Source organism: Emys orbicularis, chromosome 4 (genome assembly GCF_028017835.1).
Source record: "Emys orbicularis isolate rEmyOrb1 chromosome 4, rEmyOrb1.hap1, whole genome shotgun sequence".
Taxonomy (NCBI): domain Eukaryota; kingdom Metazoa; phylum Chordata; order Testudines; family Emydidae; genus Emys; species Emys orbicularis.
This window is the reverse complement of record NC_088686.1, coordinates 17,264,331-17,278,983: the sequence shown is the minus strand read 5'-3', so window position 1 is coordinate 17,278,983 and position 14,653 is coordinate 17,264,331. Positions and strand designations below refer to the sequence as shown.

At 41.1% G+C, this 14,653-nt stretch overlaps 2 protein-coding genes across 5 annotated transcripts in view; one reads left to right on the top strand and one right to left on the bottom strand.

The window, feature by feature from the left end:
* The window catches only part of BRF1 (BRF1 RNA polymerase III transcription initiation factor subunit), a 243,246-nt gene that overhangs the window by 129,180 nt on the left and 99,413 nt on the right, over positions 1-14,653 (bottom strand). For all 3 annotated transcript variants that reach the window (XM_065402496.1, XM_065402497.1, XM_065402498.1), the window contains 2 exons: positions 4,661-4,810; positions 2,541-2,634 (listed from right to left, as the gene is read on the bottom strand). In XM_065402496.1, the coding sequence (XP_065258568.1) occupies positions 2,541-2,634; positions 4,661-4,810 (244 nt within the window). The remainder of the gene's footprint in view (positions 1-2,540; positions 2,635-4,660; positions 4,811-14,653) is intronic.
* Positions 9,768-12,663, top strand: BTBD6 (BTB domain containing 6). Of its 2 annotated transcripts, XM_065403545.1 has the most exons (5): positions 9,912-9,989; positions 10,038-10,144; positions 10,631-10,721; positions 10,984-11,102; positions 11,331-12,663. In XM_065403545.1, the coding sequence occupies exons 1-5, from the start codon at positions 9,927-9,929 to the stop codon at positions 12,361-12,363; spliced, it is 1,413 nt and encodes a 470-aa protein (XP_065259617.1). In that variant the 5' UTR covers positions 9,912-9,926; the 3' UTR covers positions 12,364-12,663. The 2 variants fall into 2 exon arrangements, with proteins under 2 accessions (XP_065259616.1, XP_065259617.1); XM_065403544.1 differs by having other exon boundaries at positions 9,768-10,144.

Sequence of the window (14,653 nt, the reverse complement as noted above, 5' to 3'; positions counted from 1 at the left end):
TCCAAACACGGAGCACCCATAGGTAGACTATTCAAAGAATAATGGGTGAATATTTCACAATTTGGTTACTTTTTACTGAATTCATGGGGAAAAACTTAGAACTCTCTAGGTTTCTTCCAGTTGTACTCATTTTTTGTTTTCTCATTAATAATTAATCGTGCTGTTAAACAATAATAGAATACCATTTATTTAAATATTTTGGATGTTTTCTACATTTTCAAATATATTGATTTCAATTGCAACACAGAATACAGAGTGTACAGTGCTTACTTTATATTTTTTTGATTACAAGTATTTGCACTGTAAAAAAACAAAGAAATAGTATTTTTCAATTCACCTAATACAAGTACTGTAGTGCAATCTCTTTATCATGAAGATTGAATTTACAAATGTAGAATTATGTACAAAAAATAACTGCATTCAAAAATAAAACAATGTAAAACTTTAGCACCTACAAGTCCACTCAGTCCTATTCCTTGTTCAGCCAATCGCTCAGACAAAGAAGTTTGTTTACATTTGCAGGACATAATGCTGCCTGCTTCTTGTTTACAATGTCACCTGAAAGTGAGAACAGGCATTCTCATGGCACTGTTGTAGCCAGCGTCGCAAGATATTTACGTGCCAGATGCGCTAAAGATTCATATGTCCCTTCATGCTTCAACCACCATTCCAGGAGACATGCGTCCATCCTGATGACTGGTTCTGCTCGATAACAATCCAAAGCAGTGCAGACTGACACATGTTCATTTTCATTATCTGAGTCAGATGCCACCAGCAGAACTTTGATTTTCTTTTTTGGTGGTTCAGGTTCCGTAGTTTCTGCATCGGAGTGTTGCTCTTTTAAGACTTCTGAAAGCATGCTCCACACCTTGTCCCTCTGAGATTTTGGAAGGCACTTCAGATTCTTAAAGCTTGGGTTGAGTACAATAGCTATCTTTAGAAATCTCACATTTGTGCTTTCTTTGCGTTTTGTCAAATCTGCAGTGAAAGTGTTCTTAAAATGAACAATATGTGCTGGGTCATCATCCGAGACTGCTAGAACATAAAATATGTGCCAGAATGTGGGTAAAACAAAGCAGGGGACATACAATTCTCTCCCCAAGGAGTTCAATCACAAATTTAATTAACGCACTATGTTTTTTAACGAATGTCATCAGCATGGACGATGTCCTCTGGAATGGTGGCCAAAGCATGAAGGGACATACGAATGTTTACCATATCTGGAACGTAAATACCTTGCAATGGCAACTACAAAAGTGCAATGCAAATGCCTGTTCTCACTTTCAGGTGATGTTATAAATAAGAAGAGGGCAGCATTATCTCCTGTAAATGTAAACAAACTTGTTTGTCTTAGCAATTGGCTAAACAAGAAGTAGGACTGAGTGGACTTGCAGCCTCAGAAGTTTTACACTGTTTTGTTTTTAAGTGCAGTTATATAACAAAAAAAAAAAAATCTACATTTGCGAGTTGCACTTCCATGACAAAGATTGCACTACAGTACTTGTATGAGATGAACTGAAAAATACAATTTCTTTTATCATTTTTACAGTGCCAATATTTGTAATCAAAAATAATATACACTTTGATTTCAATTACAACACAGAATACAATACATATGAAAATGTAGGAAAAGCATCCAAAATATTTAATACATTTCAATTGGCATTCTATTAACAGTGTGATTAAAACTGTGATTAATCGCGATTAATTTTTTTAATCACAATTAATTTTTTTGCGTTAATCGCATAAGTTAACTGCGATTAATCAACAGCCCTACTCATTAATGAAAAATGCAAGCAATTACTAGGTCTTCTTTAGTGTATGTCCTTCTTTTAGTATTTTGATTTCCATTTACCTTGATATGAAGAGTCCAAAAATATTTTTAAAGAATAATGTCTTCAAAATTAAAAGACAAAAAGGTACATGGAAAATGTTCATGTTCAGGTTCTGGTCACAGCCACTTGCGACCTTAAATTAAATTGCCACCCTGTTTTACAAGCTTGTTTTTTATTATGCTGAGGCCATAGTTCTATTTCATCATCATCACTATACTACTAAAAACGCATGACTCTACAGAAAATTTTACAAATTTTGTGAAGTGGTATGTATTATCCGTTACAAAAATACACGATACACTAGGGACTAAATACTGGGTTAATGCAGTAAACCCACAGCATTCACAGCTTTTCAGATCAACCATTTACTCCACCTGCACAGTTAAGAACACTGCTGACATTTCAGCCACATAAATCCTGTGTGATGTTACACAAGTCACTTAACTCTGCCTCAATTTCCCCAACTGTAAAATGGGGATAATGCTTCTTACCCACCTTTGTAAAGCACTTTTGAGGACTTGGAATTGGAAAATGCTATATAAATAGCAACAAATGTTACTTAAAGTTGACCTGCAAACCAAGTTTTTACTTTCATAGTTCCTGGAATTTCTAAAAAGAAAAATAATCAATTTCTCTCTCACCTGCATGAACTTACTACTCTTCAGTATCTTAAGTAAAAGATTAAAACAGTAAAACTCCACTGACCTTTTCCTTAACGTTGACTCACAAACCTTGACCACTCTGATAACCTCTTTAACAGTACGTCGGAAATCATGCATTCTTGCTGCCACTAGAAGAGCTAGAGAATGAGCAGAGAAAGTCAGTGACAAAGGTATTTAAGCAAAGCAAAGAAAAAGAAAGAAGAAAACACTGAGCCATACAAGTGTACTCTCTCTCTGTTGTCAACTTCAGTTAAAGAACAGCAAATGCTAAAGTTCAGCTGTATACTTGAATTCAGGTGATTACGTTGAATTGTACAAACTTTGCTTCCCATTCAATAAAATTAAGCTGGCAAAATGTGTTCTGTAAAATTCTATGCTTTAGTTGGGTTTGGCAGCCAAAGTGAGCTACTCAAATACAACACAAGAATATAGAATTGTTCCACGCATAAAAGAATGTATTTTTTTTCCAGTAGCAATATGGTCTTCATCAATAAATTGCTCTCCTAGAACCTTTACCAGAAGCCAAAAATAAGATATAGATTCCATCTAGGTAGTTATCAGTACCAGTAAAAGATTATTTCCTATTATTACTATTTGTATTTCGGTAGTACCCAAAGGCTCATGGAATCGGGACTCCATGGTATTAAATGATATACCAATGCAGAGGAAGACATGGTCCCAGTCCTAAAAAGTTTACACTCGGATTTGAAACACGACACAAAACTAAGTGTCACAGACAGTAAAAGAGAGGGTGAGAGTACCAAGAAGACTGTGTGGTCACATGGGTTATCTGTGTGTTCTGCATTATTGCAAAAAAACCTTTTCTTTTACATATGTACACACTTAAAATTTGCAAATAATGCAAAGTGTTCAGATAACCTATGCAACGAAACAAGCTTCTTGATACCCTCACCATATCAGCTATCCCTGACTCAACCTAACCTAAGTTGCTGGGTTTTTTGCAGGTATTAGAGCAGGGGTTGGCAACCTTTCAGAAGTGGTGTGCCAAGTCTTCATTTAGTCACTCTAATTTAAGGTTTCGTGTGCCAGTAATACATTTGAATGTTTTTAGAAAGTCTCTTTCTATAAGTCTATAATATATAACTAAACTTTTCTTGTATGTAAAGTAAATAAGGTTTTTAAAATGTTTAAGAAGCTTCATTTAAAATTAAATTAAAATGCAGAGCCCCCCGGACTGGAGGCCAGGACCCAGGCAGTGTGAGTGCCACTGAAAATCAGCTCGCATGCCGCCTTTGGCATGCGTGCTATAGGTTGCCTACCCCTGTATTAGAGCATAAATAGGTCTCTTGCAGAGAAGTGTGAAGAAGGAAAAGGTAGCATTCTTATGGATTAGTTCAGGGAGGGCACTTCATGCATGAGGGGCAGCATAAAAAAAATGCATGTAGATATTTGTGGAAAAGAGGAGAAAAGGGAGGTCAAAGTTAGTATCACTGGCAAGTTAGGGGGATGGGGACTATGCAATGGGGAATAAAGGTCATTAAGAAAGCAGGGGCAGGTTAATGAATGGTTTCAAAGGTGAGAACAAAAAGCTTGAATTTGCAGAGTCAGTAGAGGGATTTCAAATGGGAAGAAGGAGTGACATGGGCAGAGCAACAGGCAAGGAAGATGATCTTAGCAACTGTATTTTGCAGATACACCTCTACCCCGATATAACGCTGTCCTTGGAAGTCAAAAAATCTTACCGTGTTATAGGTGAAACCGCATTATATCGAACTTGCTTTGATCCTCCAGAGCGCGCAGCCCCGCCCTCCTGGAGCGCTGCTTTACCGCGTTATATCCGAATTCGTGTTATATCAAGTCGCGTTATATTGGGGTAGAGGTGTATTAGAGTGAGTGATATGGATACCAGAGAGAAGGGTAGAATAAACAAACTGCAAGAACATGAGGGCCTGGAACAAAAAAGTCTTAGCACCATGGACAGAAATAAAAGGTTGAATTTTGGAAATGCTTTGGATGAAGAAGTTGCTGGATTTGAACATGGCTCTGCACGTTTAGAGTATAAGAGCAAAGGGTATCTAATAACATCTCAGCTAAGAGACAAAAAGTCACCATCTGATGGCTAAACCCAAAACAGAGCCTTTTTATATAGCAAATCAGATTGGCACTTTATGTACTAAACAATTTACACCAGATTTTAGATACCTGCTCCACAGAGCCCCGATGGTCGGCGTCCTGTGTGCATCCAGTCTCTTTTCATCCTCTGTAATAATCTTAGAGCTGTCATTGATACCTTCTGGTTCTTATCTCCAAATTCTAGCATGTGCGCAAAACGAGGAATATATAAACATGGATCTGCAACACAATAAGATACAATTATTTCTAATCTTGACTTTTAGCTTTTGAAACATGCACCTTGAACAAGTGTACCACAGACATTCCATAGTTGATTTGCTATGTATCTCAGTAACAAAAAACTCTTACAACAATACTTTTTTTTTTGGGGGGGGGGGGGGGGGAGACTGGATCATTTGACCTGGTTATTCTTTAGAACCACCTTTTTAATCTCTGTACCAATTAGCAGCTAAAACACTAATCCTTTTTTGCTTTACAGTTAAACATTTTTAAAGTATCACCATGGTGTATTCCACATATACAGTACTTTTAGGCCACAGTTCTGCAATGACTTGTGCATGTGCCTAACTTTATGCATATGATGGACATTAATGGGTGACTCCATACATGCGTTAACTCAAGCATTTGCAAACGTATTTGCAGGATTGGGGGTATAATTTAGATCCAAACTTTTTAACATTCACCGGTATAGCAACATATATACTAACTTATGTGTGTCTGTACCTGACTATAAATTACTCTTTGAAACACAATTAATCTGTTTAAAAATAAAATATTACTACCAAAAGTCTACACATCTCCAAATTTAACCAGCTGCAGTTCCTTAATCAAAATTCCATATTCACAGATTCATACTCCAGCAATACAAAAAGCTGTTTATCAGGCACACTGGAGCAGACCTTCAGCTGGTGTAAAATGTCATTGACTTCAATGGAGCTAAGATAATTTACACCAAATGAGTATCTGCCCCTCTATGTATAAGAATTTCAAATGTTGGTGTTATCAGCTATAGACTAATAGAACAGCAAAAAGCTGTCTGTATGGGTGGTTGCTTTACCTAAACCAACTTCTAGTTTATCAAATAGAATCTTTTAAAAGCTATGCTTTATACTTGTTTACTCTCTTTTTCCAGGGTATCAATTTCTCATTTCCTGGCAGCCTCTTATCACTTGACCCAAAATCTATGGGGTATGGTAAATTGTTAACTATTACACTCAACTCAATTTCCTTAGCGGATTCCCCATTTGGGCACTTTAACTGATAAAGATGGTATTTCTGCTGAAAACATTAATTTAAATAGTCTTACAGATTTGCAATTAATCAAACCAGTTACATTTTACTACTTAGTTCAAACAATGGATATCCTGTTGCCATTTCCAATTACCAGGATTGTACTACACACCAACAGACTCGCAGCCTTTCCATTTAAAAGACTGCATATTTTACTTTAAAGCAAAAACTTCCAGACATAAGTATTTCTCCCAAAGAATTTTGAAATTACAAAATGGAATCAACTAGTAAACATGATTATAAATAAAACAATAGAAATATTAACTCCCTAAAGGCAATTAGTAAGGAAACAGAATCATTCCCACTGTTCTCCAATCATCATCCATATCACCTCTAACATTAGGGATGCCTATTTAACTTAATGTATTTTAAGGTGTCTATCACCAAAAAGTAACTGGTCTGAAAGAATACACCAGGGAAATCTACCTTCAAATCCTTCAGTTAAAAAAAACACCACCACTATAAAGTTCTTTCAAAACTATGGTCTCATTTTAAAAAAAACCGCCATATTTAACAAAAAACTGTTTGACTCATAATTCAACAAAACATAATGACCCTTTAAAGTGAAAACTCATTTCTCTAGCTTTTTACATTTTCCAATTTCCATTTTACATTATTCCAAAACACCAAATACGTTACGGTAATGAGCTGACAATTTCAAAATCTTCTCAAGTTCACTTGGCAGGGTTCATACAAAAGGGCTCAATTTCAATGGATGCTGAAGCCACTCAGCACCTCAGAAAATCAAGACCTCAAATGAGAGGAGGAATTTATTATTACTTTAAATTCTTCAAAGCATTTTTTCACTATAATTTCTATGAACTGACAAACATTTGCATTGTAGCTTTTCAGGAAATTCTGCTGGCATTCATGCCCACAGATCATTTGACAGAAACTAGTTTGTGCTACACATTATTAATTTACATCTTTAAACTAGCAAAACAATCAGAGTCTTGAAAAGTAGTAAATGCAAATGACTTAAACAAAACTAAAAACTGAAAAGAAGCTCTCCACCAACCGGCAGACTGTAAATGACTGCAATGCAATATTAAGAGTATAAGAATTAAACGTAGGTCTAGGATGAATGTAAAACCAACTTCTTAATTGGATGCAAACAAGCCGACACATTTTTAAAAAGTTAAGTTAAAAGTAGAATACTGCGGTTCTTTCACTCATTCTAAATAAATGCGTTGATACTGCAGACTGCTCCAGGCCGGCAGAACTCTGCTCCCATACAGAGCCCTATTGACTTCAGGGAAATTCCATGCATTTGCAGGGGCCATTCTGAGCCGAACAGCTTGCAGGATCAGGGCGAAAGCTAGTAGTTATGTTTATTTATGCTACTACTCAATGTGCACTCAGAAAGAACTTCATACTCATCAGAAAGTTTCCCGTATCCTTCCTTCCTATCCTACCTTTGTCATGACACCTCTGCTTTCAATAGTACCCATCAAAATAGATAACAGAAATGTCAGGGTGAAAAACGAAGTGGCCACAAAATATCAAAATCATCATTACGAGCAAGAAAGCAAGAATAGCTGGATCATACAAAAACAGAGAGGGCATAAATGTGTGGTGTGTGAACAGTTACGGTAATACAGTGTGCTTCAGGAGGTTAATAACAGGCCTTGCTCAGAAATGACTGCTCCTCTATCAATCCCCTCCCCAAAAACCCACCGAAAATATGGCAAAACTATAATCCAGCGAAGCGCTAGAAATCAAACTCAGAGGTGATGGCAATAGTGGTGCAAGTTACACACTGGTAAACAGGGACTCCTCAGGAGCAGGAGTGTAATACCCCAGGTGCAGAAGGATGATGGGTGGGGCTGTAGCTGGGGAAACAACCAACAGGTTTGGGGTTTAAGATAAAGCCCAACAGTTGCCTTTCCTGCTACAACCCCACCCTTACACTGTCTGGCTGTGTGCAGGATACTCCAGCTTCCAGGCACTCGGAATGTAGCCCAAGTGTCTGCTGCAGTGCTGACTTCCCCTCACTGCTTTTACCACCGGGGCAACTTAATGTTTTGTCTGTGCTCTTGCTACTCCGAAAAGTTCAAACCCTGGAGGGAGAAAGGGGCGGACAGCAAGCAGCTTTGCGCGAAAGGCGGCTGCAGAAGGACTTGGGGCGCCCTCGCTCGGTCCGGCTGGGAACGACTGGCTGCACAGAAACAGGATCTCAGACCCAGCCCCCGCCCGTCTTCCCAACCATTTCCATAATCATGGCTTCTGACTCCACGGAGCAGCCTGCCGTGCAAACTTTCCCAGCTCGGTGTGGGCGGAAGGACGCCTGGTGAGGGCAGCAGGTACAGTGACTCCGACTTTTTGGGTGGTCTGGGGCAGGCTGGGTCTCTGCAGAGCTCCCCCGCTGCTGGGCAGCAGCTGAGTCCCAAACTGCAGTGCTGCTGTGCCTCTGCGTGGCACTTCTGCCTTGCCTGCTAGGGCTCCCACTCTGCAACATGTCAGACTTGCTCGACTGCTGCAAGTAATGCCCGGGATCGGGAAGAAAACAAAAGCCTCGCAGGCTCTATGTGCACGGGCTCGGGGGGAGGAGGAGGGAGGCTTTCAGGAAGAAAAGTCGCTCCGATCGCCAGCTCTGCCCCCATCTGTTTACTGCCTTCCTGATTCACCTTGGCTCAGCATCAGAGCCCGAGTCAAGCCAAGCTGAGAGCTGCTCTCGGCAGGGGGAGACGCGCCGGGGAAGACGCTGCAGCTGGGGGCTCTCCCGGGGAAGTTGAACGCAGACCGCGGATCGCCCGTGGGGCTGGGTTTACTTTTGCAGAGGGCTGGAGGGAAGTTGGCGGGGTAGGTCCCCACTGCACCGGGGGCGGGGGGTTGCTAGTGTAAGGCTCCCCCCGCCTCTGGGGGTGAATTTGGGGCATCGGTACATTTGGCTCCATTGCAGCCTTTCCTGGGCGGTGGATTTTGGCTCCCTGTAATTTTCCCAAGCGGCTGGTGGGGGGGGGGGTGCGGGGGAGGAGGGCGAGCTGGTGGGTAGGAGGGAGCGGAGAAGAATGACATATTGTCTGCGAAGGGAGGGAGCCCGGCCTCCCCGGGGCCCGGGCCCCGGCGCTCCCCATTGGAGCAGGCGGGCGTGACGCGCGGGGCCGCGGCTGGCTATTTGAGGCAGGAGGCGGAGGGAAGCCGACACACACACACGGTGGGGGCAGCGCACACGCGTGAGGACACGGGCGCCCGGCCCCGCTGCTGGCTGAAGCCGCCGGGCTGCAGAACCACAACCGCGCAGGCAGGCGGCCCCAAGGGCAGCGCCCGCTGATCGCCGGGGAGACGTGCCGAGCGGCCCTGGCCTTTCAGCTGCGCGGGACGCGGACCCTCACCCCGGCCCCATGGGCATCTGCTCAGAGCAGGACTGAATCTGGGAAAGTTTTGTTCCGCAGGCAGCGCGGCGGGATTTACAGCAGCCGCCCCCTCCCGTGCGGAGGAATTACACGGTGTGGACTGGACACCGCGGGCAGGGGTTCTTCGGCCCTTGTTTAAATACTGGGGCTGGGAACTTGCTGGTCTCTCTGCAGATGTTTAACCCTTGCCCGGAAGAAGGATCCGAGTCGCCTTTCAAAGAGGATCCAATGATTGGCAGCAGCTCAGCGCGGGCTGGGCTTTAACTCTTGGAGGCTTTCTGGATTGACTCTGCTGCTCCTCCTTTTGGGGAAACTCTTTGCCTTTATCCCTCCTGGGGTCTTCCTTTGCAATCCTGCCTGTGGTCTTGAGGCTGGGATCTTCAAGCAAAGGTGAGCACTGGCACTCATGCACTACGGCACCATTCTGCTCCCCAGAAAAGGTGCTCGGGGCTTTTGAGCAAAAGCTGCAGTTTAAAATCATAAGTATCCAGGTAGTGGGACTTGACTTTAGAATAGCTGTCCTCTTGCTCATGCCACTGCCCCATGGCTGCCTCAATGGCAGGATCATGAAGTGTTTGACTTTCTTTCTTCTGCTTCCAGAGACCTTAAAGAAGTCCAAAAAGAGCGTGAGGTCAAACGGCAAGGTGCCAGCATGCTATGAGATAGTGCCCCTGTCCCTGAAGAAGAAGATGGCTGCAGAGCTTTACCCTGCCAGCGCTAACACCAATATTGCAAACAGTAATAACGCTGCTGCTGCCACTGTCGCTGCTGCTGCCAATAGCAAGAAAAACGCCCTTCAGCTTCAGCAGAGTGCCCAGCCGCCGCCACCACCGCAACTGCAAAACCTGAACAACAACAATTTGGAGAGCTCCAACTGGCAGTCCTTCCACCCCACCCTGCGGGAGAGGTAAGAGCCAGCCAGGCCAGAGTGCACAGAATTTGGGCAGCCCTTGCCCCCCCCCCCCTCCTCCTGGAGAACTACAGGGCAGGAGCCAGTCCCATGGCCATCCCCCTTCTGTGCCAAAGGCAGGAAACGTGGGCTGTTTAGCAATGAGCAGCCCTGCCACCCCAGATTGGGTGGGAGGAGAAAGTACAGCTCCCCAAGCCAAAAAACAGCGAGTTGTGGCAGTCACAGGCCCCCTGCAGCCTAAGGAAGTTCAAGTATTGCATCTGCATATTGGCCACATTCTGCCCTCAACTCACTTGTGCAACCACCGACTCCACAGTGAAAGAAAGTATCCCACTGTGTCCCACTGCACCAGCTGTAGCAAGGGGATGGAGTAGACACGTACTGAAACCAGGACTCGATTTTATGTAGCATTAGGTTGCATTGTGGTATCAGGTGATAAACTTGGCAAATCTAATTTGGTTTCTCCTTTCCTGTTACTTTCAGGAACGCATTGATGTTCAATAACGAACTTATGGCTGATGTACATTTTATCGTAGGCCCCCTGGGGGCATCAAAGAAAGTTCCTGCCCATAAGGTTTGTGCAGTTGATTTTTTTTTTTTTCTTCTTCCCTCTTCTGCTAGGGTAGTGGAGTTACACTTGTCTAATTATGATATTTTGTCTGATCTCCAAAGTAAAGAAATAACTTTATATATCTTAATTATAATGGGACAGTTTAAGGGATTTCTGTTTGAATTGAAGCTTTTAAGTTTTCCCCCAGTATCTCTTCTGTCAGCTAGTATGTTTAATTACCAAAGCTACATACTAAAGACATACATGTTTGTTTGTTTTTTAACAGTATGTTTTGGCAGTTGGTAGCTCTGTCTTCTATGCTATGTTTTATGGTGATCTTGCAGAGGTCAGATCTGAAATCCATATACCAGATGTGGAACCTGCAGCCTTTCTAATCTTATTAAAGTAAGTGGTCATTACATTTCCACACATCCTGTGGAGAGACTAAAAGTGGTTTATAAACATCTTAAATCTTTTAAATGGCACCTAGGAACATGCAGCTATTATGCTTTATTAAATGTGCTGACAAATGTTGAATGATGTCAAATTGCTACTTGTCAGTTATGACAATGGTAGCTTAATCTCTCACGGTTTGTGTCACTTTTAAAAATACTTGTTTTTTATTCTGTTTAGGTATATGTATAGTGATGAAATTGACCTGGAAGCTGACACAGTACTTGCTACTCTGTATGCTGCCAAGAAGTATATCGTCCCAGCCTTAGCAAAGGCTTGCGTCAATTTTCTGGAGACTAGTTTAGAGGCTAAAAATGCTTGTGTTCTGCTGTCTCAGAGCAGACTCTTTGAGGAGCCAGAATTGACGCAGCGCTGCTGGGAAGTAATTGATGCTCAAGCAGAAATGGCATTGAAGTCAGAAGGCTTCTGTGAAATTGATCAACAAACACTAGAGATCATTGTAACCAGGGAAGCACTAAACACTAAGGAGGTGGTAGTTTTTGAGGCTGTTCTTAATTGGGCAGAGGCTGAATGCAAAAGACAAGGACTACCAATTACACCAAGGAACAAGAGGAATGTATTAGGAAAAGCTTTATATTTGGTGCGGATTCCAACTATGACTTTGGAGGAGTTTGCCAATGGAGCTGCTCAATCTGACATCCTTACCCTTGAGGAAACGCATAATATATTCTTATGGTATACAGCTGCAAATAAACCCAAGCTAGAATTTCCACTGACAAAAAGAAAAGGACTTGTACCTCAAAGATGCCATCGATTTCAATCCTCCGCATATCGTAGTAACCAATGGAGGTACAGAGGTCGCTGTGACAGTATCCAATTTGCTGTAGATAAAAGGATATTCATAGCCGGACTAGGCTTGTATGGATCAAGCTGTGGTAAAGCTGAATACAGCGTCAAAATTGAACTTAAGCGTCTAGGAATTGTTCTTGCTCAAAATCTGACAAAGTTTACCTCTGATGGATCCAGTAATACTTTCTCTGTGTGGTTTGAACACCCTGTGCAGGTTGAGCAAGACACATTTTACAACGTAAGTGCCATTCTTGATGGCAATGAACTTAGTTATTTTGGGCAAGAGGGAATGACTGAAGTACAATGTGGAAAAGTAACATTCCAATTCCAGTGCTCCTCAGATAGTACCAATGGAACTGGAGTACAAGGAGGACAAATACCTGAACTCATTTTCTATGCATGATGCATTTCACTTTGATTGTATTCCAGTACTGCTATTCACACTAAAGGATGTTTTGATTACTACAAACCTCTACAGCAGTATGGAATGTTACACTACTTACCTATCTACTACATCAGGCTATCAAAATAAGTGAAGGAATGCTCTTGAATTTAATCTTATTTTATTTATTCATAAGATATTTGACTTAATTAAAACTGCAACATGCAGAAAAATGTTAAATTCTGCACGTAATGTGCATTTATTTTGTATATAGATAACTAACTTGCAGACTGCAGCTGACGCAAGCAGGATGTTCTAAACTAGAGCAGTTTATGAATCTGTGAAATATAAAACATTTTTACTTGCCCTAAAACCTGTGTACTTGATCATTGCTGATTTTATGGCTAGTGTCCATGTTAATATCTCTGTAGTACAGTTTAGTGGTGGGACTCCTACGAAAATGATAAACAGAATATTCAGACTACTGTGTTTGTCTATAAAAGGCATAACTATCAGCACAAATATAGAGATAGCTTTGCAAGGTAACTAAAGCTCTCCACAAACAGGCAGACTATACAGTTTCTTCCCTCCTCTGAGGTAATGTATAAGGAAGCACTGTTTTCTTAAACTTCAGTGACAAAGCAGAAAGGTTTGAGCGACTGTAAAGCTGATTTTAAAACATATCCTAAGCTTTTATTTGAAACCTTACAAGCTTTCATTCCGATTAAGTTCTCTACAGCTACTGCATTTGCTCTTTGTGGAGTTAAGGAAGCTTTAGATTAAACTGACATCTGTCCCATTTTCAAGTAAGTTGCAACAGACTGGTCTAATGTCTAGGCCCTTGTCTACACACAGTTAAAAACAGATTTGTTAAATTGGTACAGAAACTGTGTGTGGACTAGCATAATTAGAAACCAATGTATGAAGTAAGAACTTTGACTCAGTTTTCTATAGATTTGGTAAAAGTTACAGTACTAAGCCACATTTAAATGCAGCTTAAATTTGTAGGGGTTTTATATATCTATTAAAAAAAACAATCTACAAAAACCCACTGAAGGAGCAAAGAACTGAAATATATCAATAATTAAACTGCCCAAATTCAGGCGCTAGCTTGAGAGAGATATAGTCTGGTAAAAATAATCTTAAGTAGTACATTTAAAATTCCTGATGATGAGGGAGGAAGCCATCTAAACAGGCTGCACACCCAGAGCGCCCTCTTTGCTTTTTTCATACAGCTAACGGGTGAAATAATCTCTCAAATGTACTTCATCACTTATTTACACCTGCTGAGCAAATTCGAGGATACAGACTACAAAAATGGCTGAAGTAGCTTTTTCTATCATTAGAGATTAGGCAGTTGAAAATATTTACTGTGTACTATAAGCAGTACCCTTTTCTCATCCTTTTAGCAGTGACCGTGGAAAAAGTACAAAATAGGGATTAGAGATTTTTTTTTTTTTCCTGGTGTAAAAAGTACCAGTAATATTTAATTTAAAAGCTTGCTTGTTTTCCAGACAAGTATTTACTGGCTGCTGTAAGACAATTCAATTCAAATACAAACTATAGTACAGGACTTCCTGTTCTGTCTTTAGACACTGCAGTGAAAATTCTGAGGGTGCTGGATTTCCACTGCAAAAATCAGAGGGAGAATATTCTTTTCATCAAGTATTAAGATATGCAGAGTGAACTGGCCCTGTGACTTGGCTGATAGCTGTGTATTGTCACATGATACCTGGACTCCATGATCACTGAACTCAATAATTGGACAGGTGATGCTTAGTTTCTAGGGAGAGCAATGTTCTGAAGTGCTCCTCAATGGCTAGCTGTAAGTAGACTGAAGTTGCCTGTTCATTGATGACAAAAAAAATCTCTCAGTCCGTCAATGCAGATTAAAAGCTATTAAGAGTTTGAAGAAATACAGGAGAAATACTAGAATAAAAAGGCGGGTAACAGTCACATGATGCCCTTATGAACCAATCCCTTTAACTGGAGTTAGTAAGGTTTTCTGTGGCTCACAGTCTGCCAGGCTTGACAAAGTACTGAAATGCATACACCGCTGTCTGGAGCTGCTACTGCTAAAAGCAGATCTTAATATATGTTAGATTAAAAATTGTTTTCATACAACATAACCTGTGCTTATTTCAACCGCCACTTTTTTTAAAAAATAATAGTTTAAGCAAACTGATTACTAACATTCTCTCAAAATAAAGCTCCTCATTTTCCATAAATCCTCTTGTATTTCAAGTGCTGACATCAGTAGCTTCAGGTGCTGAACACACAGTAAATTTAGCAAATACTTTACCTAACATTG

Bases quoted from the DNA above. Each gene is read 5' to 3' on its own strand.
- BTBD6 (XM_065403544.1), top strand. From the start codon at position 9,768: ATGCCACTGCCCCATGGCTGCCTCAATGGCAGGATCATGAAGTGTTTG. The intron at 10,145-10,630 runs GTAAGAGCCAGC...TGTTACTTTCAG, and splicing joins CACCCCACCCTGCGGGAGAG to GAACGCATTGATGTTCAATA. The intron at 11,103-11,330 runs GTAAGTGGTCAT...TATTCTGTTTAG, and splicing joins GCCTTTCTAATCTTATTAAA to GTATATGTATAGTGATGAAA.